We start from the raw sequence: 16,460 nt of genomic DNA on the forward strand, positions 1-16,460 counted from the left end.
CCACTGTGGCATCCAGGGAAGATGCACCAACGAGGTTGAAGAGGCATAACGGGCAAGCTAGCTGCAAACTGACAATTCAAACCAGACTCGTGAGCGGTAAAACCATAGACGGGTGAAACCACAGAATGCTAGTGCGCGGTTAATGTATTTATACCTAGAGGGCAGCAGGGGGCGGGTTTATGTGAGTATGACCGCTTTACGTAAAGCGGTCATCGATGTAGACCCGCACATTTTAAACCTGCACACAGAACATTCTCTGAGGCCTAGCTCCTCAAGGAAATGATGAATGGGAAAAATATTTTTTACATGTTTTGAGGGACACATTTAAGGCCTAATTAATATGATAAGAAGAAAAATACTGAATTTGGTTTACCCGCTCTTTAATGAACTTTGCTGCTGCTGGTAAACGATCCCAGCAAATGTTTCATCCATTATTCTACTACTCCTCCTTTCTCAGTGTGTAATGTAACTCCTTTATTGATTCAATTATTGTTGATTTATGTCTGACATCATGTCTTACTAATCATCATGTCTTATCATCATCATGATCATCATATCATCATGTCTAATCATCATGTCTTACTAATAATCCCCAGGGACACCTCTAGGCTATGTCTGTGTCAAACCATTTGGCTAATTCAACTAATTAAGCTGTCTAACTCTACTCACAAACAAACATGCATACACACACGACGCACGTACCCACGCACACAAGCACACACACGTCAAGCGTTGCTGTGCGGGTCGGACACAGACACCGTCCTCTCTCGTCTCTCTCCTCACCTGCGTGGTCTGGTTGAGGGCCGCACTCTGTTGCCATGGCGCCACGCTACCGGGAAGCGAGAAGAGGACACAGCCGTCGCTGACGATGAGCTCGGAGACGAAGGTGACCTTGATGAGGACAGTGGCGCCGGGGGGCAAGTTGCCCACACTGATGGTGAACACGTCCTGGGGACCACATCACCGACGTCAGAGAGCAGAGAGCTGAGGGGGCTGTTGGTCGTTAGTTATCATGTGACTCCCTGTGGGTGGGTGGGTGGGTGGGGGGGGGGGGGGTCCTGACTGGCTCCTGAAATAGACTGGACCCCGGAATGGAGTTGTTTGTCTGGGGGATTAGTTGTGAACTTTCCCCAACGACGTCGTAACGTGCTAACCTGACTCTGGCCAGATGAATTTCGTTCCGCCTATAGCTCCACTCATCCATCTGGGATCGCTCCGTTGAAGAGGTGCTTTAGAAGGCTGGGCCTTATCAAAAATCCTTGCATATGATTGGATAAACCACTTGTCCGTCATCTTTATTGACGCGCTACTACTTCAACCACTCACATAGAACCCAACCCGTGACGCTTGCTTCCTCGATGCGAGCCGCCATTGTTGTCTGAATCAAAACAGTCGCTTCTCCGCTACGTCACATCTATAAAAATCCCGCCCGGCGGTCCTGATTGGCTCTACCATTTTCTGGTCGTCCCCAAATACCTCCCATAACGTGGAGCGATCCCAGATAGATGGAGTGGAGCCAGGCGGAACGAAATTCACCTGGCCAGAGTCGGGTCAGTAACGTGCCACTTTGTGTTATCAATCCAAAGTTAAGTTTGAGTAAATAGTTGAATGAAAGCCTTCCTCTTGCTCTCTACCCCCGCCCTGTGGCGCCCTGAGGCAACCAGGGCCCACGTGATCCTCTGGAGCCGCTCTAGTGCTCCACTAAGGGAAGGTGCACCGGCCTCTCTGAGCCCCAGGGCAGGCAGGGCTGCTGCGGTGGTGTGCGTTACGTTACCGGGGCGTCCTGGTCCATCAGGTAGGCGCCGTGTCCTTGCTGAATGGCCTGCTTGTACTCCTTCCGCGCCTGCTCTTTCTCCTTCACCTGGGATTGAAACATTCACGAAACACCACAACATAGCCACTTTACTTCTGTTTACAAAAACACCGACCGATGCTACCCAAATGTACTTACTATAATATAGTAAGTACACTTAGGAGTACGCTCATGAGTTTGCTTATAAGCCTGAACTTTGAAAGTGTAGCTTCATTTGCATAGTGCAGAAGGTTTTTGGATGACTTCTCTACTTTAGCTTTTTCTCTAGTCACGTCATCACATGACACAATCCTATTCCACCATGACAGACGGCAAACAAACGTTCGATACAGACAGACACACACACAGGGAGACAGACAGTCACACAGACCAGACAGACCAGGCAGAGATGCTGTACATACCAGATGGATGGATACACACACAGATAGATACAGTACTTTATTCATCTCAGGGGGAGAATGAAGGTGACTCAAACATCAGCACAAAGCTGAGTAATAAAAAAAACAAATAACAATAAAATCAAAAACCTGAACATGAATTTAGAAGAGACAAGAAAGAACACAAATACGGGTGGTGGCGCCGTGTCCGGGCGCCTGCGGCGGTGTGTAGTGTAGTGTGTGTACCTGTCCCACCACGTGCTTCCCGTTGATGAAGGCCTCGAACCCACACACCGCCGCGCGCTCCTCCAGCGGGAACACGTACTTGGCCTCGATGGGAGCGCTGCTCTGATTGGTGTATTTCTGGAAGATGATCACCTGACAAGACCAAAACAGAGACGCGGCTGTGACGTCAGATCTGGTGAACGTGGTCCGGCGAGCTCGGAATCTGTCGACCTGTCGATCACTTGGCTGAAGCCACTGGAGCCACTGTCACACACGTTTTAGAAGATTTCCATAGTGAGCCAAGGGAGAGTCCAGCAGAGGGCGCCGTTGTTAAATCAGCCGCCATGAACCCCTCTGACCAGCAGGGGGCTCCCTCTACTCATCACGGAAGCTGTCCTGACACTCTTTTGAAAAAAGAAGCTTGTTTGAAAACAAAAGAAGCTGAAACGATATTGTTATCGGATCACCGGCAAAGCACGTTTGTGCGTTCAAACGCGTTCCCAGTGGAGTCTTGTGATTGGTTGATTGCACCACATGACCGCGCACTCACTTCAGGCGGTCCTAACTCTCTACGGGGACTCTCCTGGCAAACGCGACAGCTTTCATTCAGTACCGTGATCGTAGGGTCGTCATTCTAGAAAGATCTGCTGCTCAAACAGGTGGGTCTCTGGTACCTGAGCGAGCAGGTCCATCAGCTTGCACTTCACATGGACTGCCTGCAGGGGGAGCTGTTGGCCCGAGGCGTCCTGTAGGCCGGCCGTGACGCCGTCCAGGGGGTCGCTCTTACTCTCCAACTCCATGGCCTCTAGGGAACACTCTGGAACAGGCAGGTCATCGTCATCTCATCACCCCACACGGCCACAACGCGCACAGTCGTCAAAAGGGACGTCAAAGTCAGAAGAGATACGACCTCGTGTATCTGTCAGCGGTAACCATGGTTACGCACGGTGGTTGACGGGTGTTGCTGTTACCACGGTGAGTGCGGAGGTGTACCGTTACCACGGCGCTTTGGGATGTTTTCAATGACGATCGACGCGCGCGGTGTAGCTGTGTTTCACTGATTTGCGTGTTTCGCCGGTGGTGGTTGTTGTTGTTGTGTGTTGTTCCCGTGGTGGACATACATGTTGTGTTACCATGGTGATGTTATGTCTGCTGTAACCATGCCATTTGTGTTCCGACGCGGGCGATTGTGATTGGACACGTGTGCCGTTTCCACGTGGATCGTACGTGCCCCGTCACAAAAGGGCGGTTTCACCTTTGCCGTCACCATAGTGATTTTAGGTGTGCGGTTACCACGGTAACCCCTGCATGCTGTTACCTGGGCCGGTGTGGTACGGAGGCGGCGTTAAGGAGGTCTCGATGGGAGGAGTGAACTCTCTGAGCCGGTCCTCCTCCAGGGTGAACTGGACCACGTACCGGAGCATCACCTGCCCAGTGCTGTACACCACGAACTCATCGTCCTGCAGAGCGTCACACACACACACACACACACACACACAAATGCACACATAGACATAACACACACACACACACACACACACACACACACACACACACACACACGCACACAAATGCACACATAGACATAACACACACACACACACACACACACACACACACACACACACACACACACATCAATAAACACACACACACATACACACAAATGCACACACACACAAATAAACACACACACACACACACACACACACACACACACACACACACACACACAGACATAAATATACACACACACACATACACACAAATGCACACACACACAAATAAACACACACACACACACACACACACACACAAATGCACACACAGACATAAATATACACATATGTAAACACACACACACACACACACACACACACATAAATAAACACACACACACATACACACAAATGCACACACACACAAATAAACACACACACACACACACACACACACAAATGCACACACAGACATAAATATACACATATGTAAACACACACACACACACACACACACACACACACACACACATATGTAAACAAACACACACACACACACACACACACACACACACACACACACATATGTAAACAAACACACACACACACACACACACACACACACACACACACACACACACACACACACACACACACACACACACACACACACACACACACACACACACACACACACACACCGTACCACAAACTGGGAGCTGTTGGTGGGGGTGCGGCGGAGGCCATGGACGCTGTGGTAGGAGTCGGGGGGCTGGGTCAGACCGGGGTCTCTCTCCCTGACCTCCAGGCAGCGGCCCAGGGCCACGTCACACACCAGCATCAGCCTGCAGCCGCTGGCCTCGCTGGCCTTGGAGTACTTGAGACTGGTGCTGTCGGGGGAACCACAGGAAACACACACAGGGACTTTACAAACACACACAACCGACACACGCTCTTAATGTGGTGTTGAGACGTGGCAGGGATGTGTACAGACCGCCCTTCAGACACAGGGACGTCCAGCGCTTTGCAAAAGGCAGGAGTGTCATTTTAAAGACAACGAAAAAGAAGGAATCGATGGATTACCCCAAAAAGGCTCAATCTATGAATGAGTAACATCATTGTTGAACATGTTCATAGAAGAAAGAAGCAATTCTTTTTTTTTTTTGAATTGTATGGTCAACTACTGGAGAGATTGCCCCCCTTAATGGAAAGAAATCGTATTATGTGTACTGTGTGCAGAAGACATAGTGGAGTGGTGCTCACCGCATGGAGTCGGTGAAGTAGATTCCGCTGCCCAAGTTCCCGATGTCCGTCCGCTCTATCCCATGATCCTCTGCTCCGACACGCGGAAGCAGCAGACCGCTACACGCCACGGACCAATCAGAACGTACGGATTAATGAACATGGATACGATTGCTTCCTAGTTGAATGGAGTTGACTTTATTAAAATCATGTCTGTGATGCCAGACATAAGTACCTGTTTGCGTATGTGTGTCTGCGTGTGAGTCAGGGGGGGATGTGTGTCTGTGCGTGAGTGTATATTAGGGCTGTGACTCCGAACTTCGTTGTGACTCCGAACTTCGTTATTCAAATATAATTTGAATATTAAAATTTTTTATAATATTCGAACGAATATTAGGCAGCCCTTAATATTCAAACCTTTTATGGGCATTATTTTTTGTAAACGGGACGTTTGCGGCAATTTAGCCTACTATGGAGTTCACTCACCGTGTGCCTATTGCTTTACAACATTTCCACCCTCTCCATCAATCAACATGTTTTTAGGCTTCAGTGAACTATGCTATTGCTTTTATATATACATAAACAACAGTTCAAGTTAGGCGTGGAGTGATACTGAACTCTGTAAACTGAACGGGCGTCATAGCTGTGTATACGCTCATTATACAACAGTTGGGAACCAATCAGATCGCTTGATTTAAGCCACCCATTTTATAATAATACATATTTGAATATTAATATTAATAAACAAACAAACTTTGAATATGATTTTTGGTGCAAAATTCAAAGCCCTAGTGTATACGTGTGTGCGTGTGTGCGTGTGCATGTGATCTCACCGAGACAGTATTCCCATGAAGTTGCTTGGTGCCGTGGAATGAAGGAGGGGCTTAATGTTGCCGACCTTTTTTTGGAACGTCTGATGGTCCTCCCAGCGACTGACACGCAGAACCTGCAGTACCTTCACCTTCCTACAGGGGGGGGGGCAGGTGACATCACCTCAGGTAAACAACGTGATTGGTTGCAGCTTCTCTGCTTTTAAGGTTGTAAAGGTTCTATAGACATACGATATCTAGCACACCTAGTGCAAAGCCTGCCGCTCCTTATATACATACACACCCTGCTCTCACCAACACACACACATTGTATTTTTTGCCATTTTATGTATTTTGCACGACTGTCGTCTCTATTTCTTTATTTGCACTATCGTCTGTGCTGTTATCTTAGTTTATCTTAGGATTATCTTAGCTTATCTTATCTCACAGGACTGAACAGAAACAGAACAAAGCGGTGTGTGTTGAAGCAGCACAGGACCTGTCTGACAGCCGGCCCACCACCGCCCGGAACTCGGGCGTTTCCGGGGGAACCACTTCGATGCCGCACCTCAGGGAGCGGTACTTGCCCACGCTGAGGGACGCGGGCGACCGCAGGCTCATCTCGCTGACGTTGAGCATGTCTCGGATCAGCTGCAACCAGAAGACCCTCCGTTCAGAACTCTGCTGGGCTCAGCTCTGAACTTTGTAATAGCGTGCGTGCGCGTGCGTGCGTGCGTGCGTGGGTGCGTGCGTGCGTGCGTGCGTGCGTGCGTGCGTGCGTGCGTGGGTGCGTGCGTGCGTCCGTGCGTCTTAGGGGTGTAACGATACACTAAAGTCACGATTCGGTACGTACCTCGGTTTTTAAGTCACGGTTCGGTATGTTTTTCGGTACAGCAGTTTTTTTTTTGATTTGATTTTGGATTTGATTTATTCAATTGTGTCAAACAAATGAAAAGACATCAAATACAACTGAGGAAAAAAAACACAATAAATTCCAGGACTTCTTTCCATTGTGGTCCTCAACACAAAACATCAGGACGAGACGAGACACTCACAGAGTGTGTGATAATCAATAAAAAACGTTTTTCCCAAAAAAATAAAAAATAAAAAAAGTAAAAATTCTCGTACGTACCGAAATGAAACGTGCATCGAACCACTAGCGACCCGTACCGAGAAATGTCGTACGAATACACACGTCGTTACACCCCTAGTGCGTCTAGACGTCCACATGCGTGTGCGTGTCGCCTGTCACCTGGCAGAGGTCCAGCTTCAGCGAGAGGTGGCGGGCGGTGGGGGCCGCGGGCGGGGCCTCCCGGTGGGGCAGCAGGGCGTACAGCTCCAGGAGAGCAGAGGAGGCGTCCGCCCGCCGGCCCTCCTTCAGCAGCCTCTGGGCCTGCAGCAGGTGGCCCTCCGCCCTGCTCACCTGGACACACAGCAGCACAGAGCCTCTTCACCTCTGGGGGAAACAGCTGACACAGCTAACAAGGCTAACACAGCTAACAATGCTAACAAGGCTAACAAGGCTAACAAGGCTAACAAGGCTAACACAGCTAACACAGCTAACAAGGCTAACACAGCTAACAAGGCTAACACAGCTAACAAGGCTAACACAGCTAACAAGGCTAACACAGCTAACAAGGCTAACTCAGCTAACAAGGCTAACATAGCTAACAAGGCTAACATGAGTTTATGAGGACAAAGTTATGTTATTGCAGTGAAAAGGAACCCCCATCTCTAAACGTATTTTCAGCACTTCTTGGACATCAAAGATTTTGTAACTTGACAGAATCGATTTATTTCGAAGTACGATGCCTGCTTAATAACCCGACTCACTGACTGACTGATTAATAATAGACCTCTGAAGAATAAGTCCGGCCTCCGAGGCTCCCGGTTCTGGTTGTTGTTCATTGTCGGTGCCGTTGAAGTAGCATTAATAATCGTTCACTACTTTAACGGCACCGACGATCCAAAAAGCCAGTCGAAACTGGATGGAGAAAGTCTGTCGTTCAGAACGTGACGCGGCTTTTACTTCTCCGCCGCCTACAGAGTTTGTTATGTACGATCAGTCATAAACCCTGTGTTATTAAGACATGTTATTAAGACGTGTTATTAAGACATGTTATTAAGACATGTTATTAAGACGTGTTATTAAGACGTGTTATTAAGACGTGTTATTAAGACGTGTTATTAAGACGTGTTATTAAGACGTGTTATTAAGACGTGTTATTAAGACATGTTATTAAGACGTGTTATTAAGACGTGTTATTAAGACGTGTTATTAAGACGTGTTATTAAGACGTGTTATTAAGACGTGTTATTAAGACGTGTTATTAAGACATGTTATTAAGACATGTTATTAAGACATGTTATTAAGACATTTGACCGAGGGAACCGGGAGCCTCGGAGGCGGGACTTATTCCTCTGAGGTCCACGACAAACCAACAGACTGACGGACAGACGGACAGACCGAAACCAAAATACGACTGAAACTGAAAGGCAGCAGTCACATGACCCCCACGGGCCCCTTACGTCGTTGAGGCTGAGGTCGGTGACCGGGACGCTGAGGACGTTGTCGAGGCAACCAAGGGCCTCGGCCCAGAGCAGCTCCACGAACACCGCCACTTCCTGTGGCAGACTTCCTGTGTTCAGCCTCTCCTCCAGTAGCAGCTGCACCAACGCCAGGGAACGACCAGTCAGTCCAATCAGAGCAACTTCATTCACCAACGCGCACACAACAGAACATAAGAGACGGACGCCTTCTCGTTGCGACCATCTCACTGTGGTGCAGTGATTGTGTAGAGGAATTGTGCGGTGCATGTTATAATATACTGTAGTGAGCGTAGTCATGTTATTGTGCACTGTACTGCATGTTGTAACTGTACTGTTAATGTGTGATGTGCTATAGTGAGTGTAATGCTAGTGGAAAACAGATCTGCATGCGCGTGTGTGTGTGTGTGTGTGTGTGTGTGTGTGTGTGTGTGTGTGTGTGTGTGTGTGTGTGTGTGTGTGTGTGTGTGTGTGTGTGTGTGTGCGTGCGTGTGTCTGACCAGCCTCAGGGCGTTGGAGCCCAGGTCGTCGGGGGCGTCCACGGGGAGCAGCAGCTGGGGCTGCAGCCCCCCGGCCTGCAGCTCCTCCCTCAGGGACAGGAACGTGTCCACAGCCTCCCTGGAGCTCCGGGGGAAGGCCAGCCGCTGGCTCACCGGGCCGGCCGCCTGCAGCAGGGGTCAGGGGGTTAGAGCGGTACACAGCTAACACTGCTAACACTGCTAACACAGCTAACACTGCTAACACTGCTACCACAGCTAACACTGCTAACACAGCTAACACAGCTACCTCAGCTAACAGCTAACAGCTAACTCAGCTAACACAGCTAAATCAGCTAACAGCTAACTCAGCTAACACTGCTAACACAGCTAACACAGCTAACTCAGCTAACACTGCTAACTCAGCTAACTCAGCTAACACAGCTAACAGAGCTAACTCAGCTAACACTGCTAACTCAGCTAACAGCTAAAACAGCTAACTCAGCTAACACTGCTAACACAGCTACCACTGCTAACACTGCTACCACAGCTACCACTGCTAACACTGCTAACTCAGCTAACAGCTAACTCAGCTAACACTGCTAACACAGCTAACACTGCTAACTCAGCTAACACAGCTAACACTGCTAACACAGCTAACACTGCTAACACTGCTAACACTGCTAACTCAGCTAACAGCTAACTCAGCTAACACAGCTAACACTGCTACCTCAGCTAACACTGCTAACACAGCTAACAGAGCTAACACAGCTAACACTGCTAACACTGCTAACTCAGCTAACACAGCTAACTCAGCTAACACAGCTAACACTGCTAACACTGCTAACTTAGCTAACACTGCTACCTCAGCTAACACTGCTAACTCAGCTAACACTGCTAACACTGCTAACACTGCTACTTCAGCTAACACAGCTAACTCAGCTAACACTGCTAACTCAGCTAACACTGCTAACTCAGCTGACACAGCTAACACAGCTAAATCAGCTAACACTGCTAACACAGCTAACACTGCTAACTCAGCTAACACTGCTAACACAGCTAACACTGCTAACTCAGCTAACACAGCTAACACAGCTAACACTGCTAACACAGCTAACACAGCTACCTCAGCTAACTCGTGTTAACACAGCTAACTCAGCTAACACTGCTAACAGCTAACAGCTAACAGCTAACGGGTTAGCTAAGGGGCGGCTGTTACCTGGCTCTCCATCCAGGAGCGGACCACGCGGTACCGCTGCTCCCCCTCCGCCCTGACGCTCTGCAGCTCCACCACGCACCAGCCGTCGCCCGTCACCTAGGCAACACCACCACATCGTCGTACTGCGTCTGGCCGGCTCGCATCATCTCACATCACTGGCTGCTGCTAGCTTCACTACTCAGTCATTTATAGATACCGTTTTGTTTGTGATTTCTGTGATTATTTGCGTTCTTAACGAGCAGGTGGGCGCAGGCCTCTTTGCTCCGGGATGCTCTCAGGTAAGACTGTGGTCTGAAGACAGCTTTGACAACATTGTAACTCACATGTGGAACCAACGACACTCGGTTGAGACAGTCAGCAGGACGCAAAAGGCAGTGACACGACACGACCCACAACCGTTTTTTTATTCTCCATATTTATTCCATCTTAATTAAGGGTTAGGGTCAGGGATCATGAATGTATGACCTGTAGAGCCTTATGAGACTGAACACAGGGGGGGCGATACTCACATACACTGTATCTACTGAATACGTTGTGAAAGTACACATTACCTTTTTAAAGATTGAATACTTGGCCACTTGAAAGTCTTCTGGATATGTCGGTAGGTCACTGTCCTTCTCGGTGTAAACCCTGTAAATATTGTTTTTGTTATTTCACACTGTTGATCAACCCTAGTGGCCTGGTTGTTATGGTCGGTTGGCGCATTGGTGTGTCAGTAAGTCTGCCCCACCTTCCATCTCTTTCCGGCTGCCCCGCCTCCTCTACCTGACGGACAGCTTTGAGAACCGGGGGCGGGTCTTCACACTGCACGGCCAATGGTCTAGCTTCTGTCAGGAGAATGATGGATGTTAAAATAACTTTAAACCACTTGAACTGGCTCAAGATGAATAAGGCAGTACTTTTGATCATCCAGAGAATGATTTATTAAAATATTGGTGGAAACAATATGTACTTTACTGATGTAATCAAGAGAATGCCTGCATGGAGATGAAATTCAAATGATTCGATTTTATTCAAAAAATATGATTTTCTATAGATGTTTGTACTTGATGTTGGATTCCTGAGTTGTCTCGGAGTAACTCACACGCAAACAACATCTATCATTGAGATTGAATGTTGCCTTTTAAGGAAATATATATTTCAACTTTTGTTGCATACATCACTGATCGAAGGGAGTCTACAACACCGCTGAACAACGCTAAAGGCAGTAGGACAGGAGAGGGTACCGTTCTCAGTGCAACGAGGAGGAGAGCGCGGAGGAGGAGGAGGAGGAGGGGGGTACGACGACCCGGGAGGGGGCACCTCCAGCCTGTACCCATCGAGGGGCAGCAGGACCCCCTGCTCCAGGCACTGGGAGACGTAGTCCACCCCCACCACGGGCGTGCCGAGCTTCTGCACACCGCGGAGACGGCTGGAGCTCAGGGCCGCAACGCCGCTGCTGACCACCAGAGAGCACTGTGGAGCAGAAGAGCGCCCAGCAGGGAGAGGGGAATAAACCATCATAAGTCATCTGAACTAGACCACCTGACGCATGACTTTAACCACGGGTAATCCCAATACGGAACTACATATTAATACCTGTTTATTAACCACATAGGACATGCAGCCGCCGTTCTCTTTGATCGCTGATTGGAGTTTCTTCCGCTCTTTAAAAGGCAGACTTTTCAGATCAAGCAGCACTGACCAGTTCTGAAACAGAGCCATGATTGCCTACACACACACACACACACACGCACACGGAAGGATAGTCAGGACACAGGGCGTATAAAGGTCTATGTGTTAGAATGCAGCCTTATGCATAATGGTCAGCTCCAAACAGGTATCAAAATTGGTCAGATATTCTAAAAGTGTTTGGCCTACGATGTGGCCTAGCCGCACATCGGCCAGTTGCATTAAAGAAAACGGGATCATTCTGTTTAAAGATGCATGCAGGCTGATCAGGGCCTGCCATTACTTTCATAAAGTAAACAGACAATTGATACTGATATTGTCGTCTGACAAACTAAAGTCAGCAGTCGAAGTAATAGTTATATTTAAGCACATATAGCTGACATTACCTTACTGGTTTCCTTGGTGTTCTTTTCTGGTGTATGTGTTTTAGATGAATGTTTTCCAGGGAAGGAGAGATATTGCCTTCCTGGTTGACAGCGCTCATAAACGCCCACCTCGTCACGCGTTTCTAAATAGCAGGAGCCGCCCTCCAGCGGCCACGGGGGGAACTACAAGAGATGACAACAATAAGTACTGTCGGTGGAAAAACGGCATGAACCCGTGTGATGGAAAAATCTACATGTTGTTCATTTTATAACTTAGGGTTAGGGGTTAGGGTTTCTATATTCGCGTATTTTGTCTTGCCATCCTGTCTTTCCCCAGAGTCGACTGTTTATTGATCTTTGTGCTTGGTTCAGCCACCACCTCAAGGAGCGATGTCGTCAAAATGTTAACCCTTACGCTGTGGTCAGCCGTCCCACCTTCCTCCTCAGAGTCAATCAAAATGTTAACCCTTACGCTGTGGTCAGCCGTCCCACCTTCCTTAGAGTCAACCATTAATATAACCTTCGTACTTGGGTAAACCGGTCATAAAGGAGAAGACGTCCTCTTACTAGGCACTCTTCTGCTTGATAAGAACACATAGGCAACTCTGTGTCTTGGGTAAACATTACTTGAGTTGATTATTGACATCTGCAATGTGGGAAGGATCTGAAACGGTATAAATAACTCTTGTCAAACTGTATTCTGGACTCACTCTGCATGCATTAAACCTAGGATAAGTAGGTCTGCCAAGTATTGTGTGCTTTTTTGCATTGAGAAATCTCAGCTGTCCTAGACGCAATATCTGTTAAAGGGAATCGCCACGACACCTGACATTCAGTGGGCCTGTCATATCATATCATATCATATCATGTCATATCATATCATATCATATCATATCTTCATAACAACCCCAAGCAAAGGGAAGCGGTATCTGAGGTGGTATCTGAAAATGCACACAGTTAATATGCATATATCATATTATATAAAAGCTAATATGTTAATATTAAAAAGTTAATATGGATATATCATATGTCATATAAAAGATTATGAATGCTTGACTTTCAAATATTTTAATCAATTAAATTGTGGAGTCAAACAGGGTTTCATAACTATATCAAGAATAAATATGGATAAGTAGGATTTTAATAAATATCGCCCATATTTTGCGTCTTCTGATTTACTCCAGGCTGATTTTTTTTCATGTTTGGTTGCATAGTGCTGAATAATAACACCGCTGTAACTGCTGTATAATACCAACCTGTATGGACATGATATGATTGCTATCTTGTTGTATATAGCCTGGCTCAGGTTAACCCTTTGCAAAACACGAACAATTACATACAGCATCTAGCATCCTAACTTACTAATAGCACTGGTTCCTATTGGAGGGTTATCTTACGCTGACAGGAATGTATAGTCAGGTCACGCAATGTTCTCATTGTAAGTCGCTTTGGATAAGTGTTTCATCGAGTTTGACTAGATAATTGACATTCATCATTTTATCATACATTTACTCTTGTAGTTTAGCGTGAGAATCCATGTTTCCCGACTTGGTTGTTGGAAGGCACGTGGGTCAGAGATGATCCGACTTCCCACCTCCAACGGTGAACAAACGCAGCATAAACACGTGTTTGTGATGTTCTTTGCCCGTGTAGCGAGTGAGCTACGTACGTCACGTGATGGCCTAGACTTGCGTACTTACTTACCGATACCTGATAGGATCAGAGGCATTTCGGATGCTGGTATCGGTTCTGGAACAACTCTAATTAAGTCCAGGTAACGGTAGACAGCCTTGTTCACTGGGCTGAACTTCACACAGCGAGGGAATAGAGCATGAAAGAGTCACACATTTCTGGTTCCTCAAATGGACTCTAAATGTGTGTGAGTGAGTAAGTGAGTGAGTGAGTGTGAGAGGTTGTGTGTGCATGTGTGCGTGTACATTCAAGGCCTGACCTTCACTGACTCACGGTGACTTCCCTGAAGACATATCAACATATCAAATGTTCCCCATAATCAATGTCATTGTTCTGACCACTGGGAACCTGTTCTGGTGAACAGGAACTACCTCTGGGTAGTCCACTGGGTAGGCTGATAGACTGATCTATCCAGCACACATCTAGGTGGACACGCCAGCCGTTACAAGGCGTTTTGAAAATCTGCCCCTTATGACATCATAAGGGGCAGATTTTCAAAACGCCTTAGTAATGGCTAATCACACCACACCTGGGGGCATGTCATGGCACCTTTAATGAAGACAACTCAAATCGCAGTTCCACAAACTGGCACAGAAAAGACCAACAACGTCAACATTTCAGACTGACAAAGGTACATGACAATATAGGGAAGCGGCTGGGGAACTGAGGAAGTGAACAGGTCTATAACGAGAGCCTGATCAGGGACTGAGGCGCAGGTGTGAAGATTGACACGGTAGCTCAGAGGAGGGGAACGAAGTGATTGCAGATGGCTGATGGGCGCGGCAGGATCTGTATAGCACAGGGAAGAGTCTGAGAACACCTACCGGACAGGGGCAGAAAGGAAACTAAAGGACAGACTGTGTGTTTGTGTGTGTGTGTGTGTGTGTGTGTGTGTGTGTGTGTGTGTGTGTGTGTGTGTGTGCGTGCGTCCATGCAGTCGCCTGCAGTCGAGGTCCCGGCTGATTGGTGAGGAGGACATGACAAGCGTCCGGACTGTCCAGTCGCACTGTGAACGTCCTGTGAACTAGGATTCAAAAGGCTCAAAATACCGTTGCGTCACTATAAGGCCGTGTGTCTCCTCAGCACTTTGCCACCGGTGTGTGACCCAAATCCAGCTCCTTTAAAACCGCTCCGTCGTTCTGTTGAACACCGGGTTTATTTTCTGCCCGGTGTGTGTATTTGTGCAGCACATTGACGCACTGTGTGTGTGCGTCGGGGAGTTGCTGAGCTCCTTCTTTTGGGGGGGGGGGGGGGCAGCTGTGTGGTGGATTAATGATCCTGGGACCCATGTTCTTCTGGACCCCGCGCTGTCCTCGCTGATTAATCGCTGAGCGTTGGAAACAACGTCGGAATCAACAACTTAAACAATGGGGAACGCAAAGAGGCTTTATGTTGCTCTGAATATCCCAGGGTTGGTTGATGCACCTGTGTTGCTATTTTTTGCAAGCTGCCACAGAGAGAGACTGTATTTGCCGTATGTTTACTGTACTACAGCGACAGTATTACATAATGTGAGCGAGCGAGAAAGAACTGCAAATACTCACAATTTGGTCATCTCTGCCTCTGTGGTTACAAGTGTCCTCACCACTGGCTCCAGAGACTCTACACTAGAACTCGTGAAGTGACTCGAGGGACAGTGGACGACTGTCCTACCTCAAAGCTTCATGACGTCTTCGTCCACTGCTGAAGTCTGGCTGACCTGTATTTCCAGTTAAGCGTTTCCGAAAACATTATCCATAAAAGGTACTACAGCTCATTTACAGTTGAAATGGATAGTTTACATGAACTCGGTTATTTATAGCTTCAAATGAAGAATTACAATATTTACTATTTTCACCCCAGAATCACCAGTCCAGACGAAACAATACCAGCCATATATTATGTAGCAGCAAGCCACTCAGACACATAGGGATTAGCATGGTTAACAGTATAAAACATTCCAGGTCATCTACCAACAGTCTCATCAGTCTTTCTCACACAAAACAACCCCCCCTCTCACACATACACAAGCACACACACACACACACACACACGCACACAAAGTGAAAACAATTGTCATTGTGACATTTATATGACCCCCATGTTCAAGTTCAACAAATAATAAATCCAATAATTTCAATTCATTTGACAAACTTAACCTTTATCCCACCAGCTTCCAGGAAAACGGATAACAAAACTAATCACATTAATAGGATTTATCCGGTTGATCTAGAAAGATCAGGAGGATCACAATATCGAATCTTAATTCCTCTAGCTTCTCCTCACTCCGTCTAGTGTTTTCTTTTAACTTGGTGGGGTACTTATTCACGGGGCTCATCGTTTTTGTTTGATTGCGTGTTAGGGCGCCCCCTCTTGCCAAAGCGGTACTTTACTTTTTGGAGGCCTTTTCATATACGTTTCCACACGTGTACCAACTTTGACAAACCAACAACAAGAGTTTTTCGCCTTCAGAATGTCAGTGTTTTTTTTTCCCAGATTGACTTCCATTAGAAAAAATAGCTCAGTCAGCACCTGCAACATTGGCC

At 47.4% G+C, this 16,460-nt stretch overlaps 1 protein-coding gene across 1 annotated transcript in view; it reads right to left on the minus strand.

Annotated features, from left to right (window-relative positions):
- The window catches only part of parp4 (poly (ADP-ribose) polymerase family, member 4), a 24,840-nt gene extending 12,493 nt beyond the window's left edge, over window positions 1–12,347 (minus strand). The window contains 18 exon segments of the mRNA XM_084478865.1: window positions 757–948; window positions 1,775–1,861; window positions 2,437–2,568; window positions 3,090–3,232; window positions 3,734–3,875; window positions 4,621–4,804; window positions 5,178–5,276; window positions 5,990–6,121; window positions 6,465–6,616; window positions 7,218–7,388; window positions 8,495–8,632; window positions 9,013–9,177; window positions 10,208–10,303; window positions 10,759–10,837; window positions 10,938–11,034; window positions 11,434–11,662; window positions 11,786–11,917; window positions 12,265–12,347. Coding sequence (XP_084334991.1) covers window positions 757–948; window positions 1,775–1,861; window positions 2,437–2,568; window positions 3,090–3,232; window positions 3,734–3,875; window positions 4,621–4,804; window positions 5,178–5,276; window positions 5,990–6,121; window positions 6,465–6,616; window positions 7,218–7,388; window positions 8,495–8,632; window positions 9,013–9,177; window positions 10,208–10,303; window positions 10,759–10,837; window positions 10,938–11,034; window positions 11,434–11,662; window positions 11,786–11,911 — 2,364 coding nt within the window. The 5' untranslated portion in view covers window positions 11,912–11,917; window positions 12,265–12,347.
- Window positions 12,348–16,460: the final 4,113 nt, after the last annotated feature.

Source organism: Micromesistius poutassou (assembly GCF_964030765.1).
Source record: "Micromesistius poutassou genome assembly, chromosome: 14".
NCBI classification, from domain to species: domain Eukaryota; kingdom Metazoa; phylum Chordata; class Actinopteri; order Gadiformes; family Gadidae; genus Micromesistius; species Micromesistius poutassou.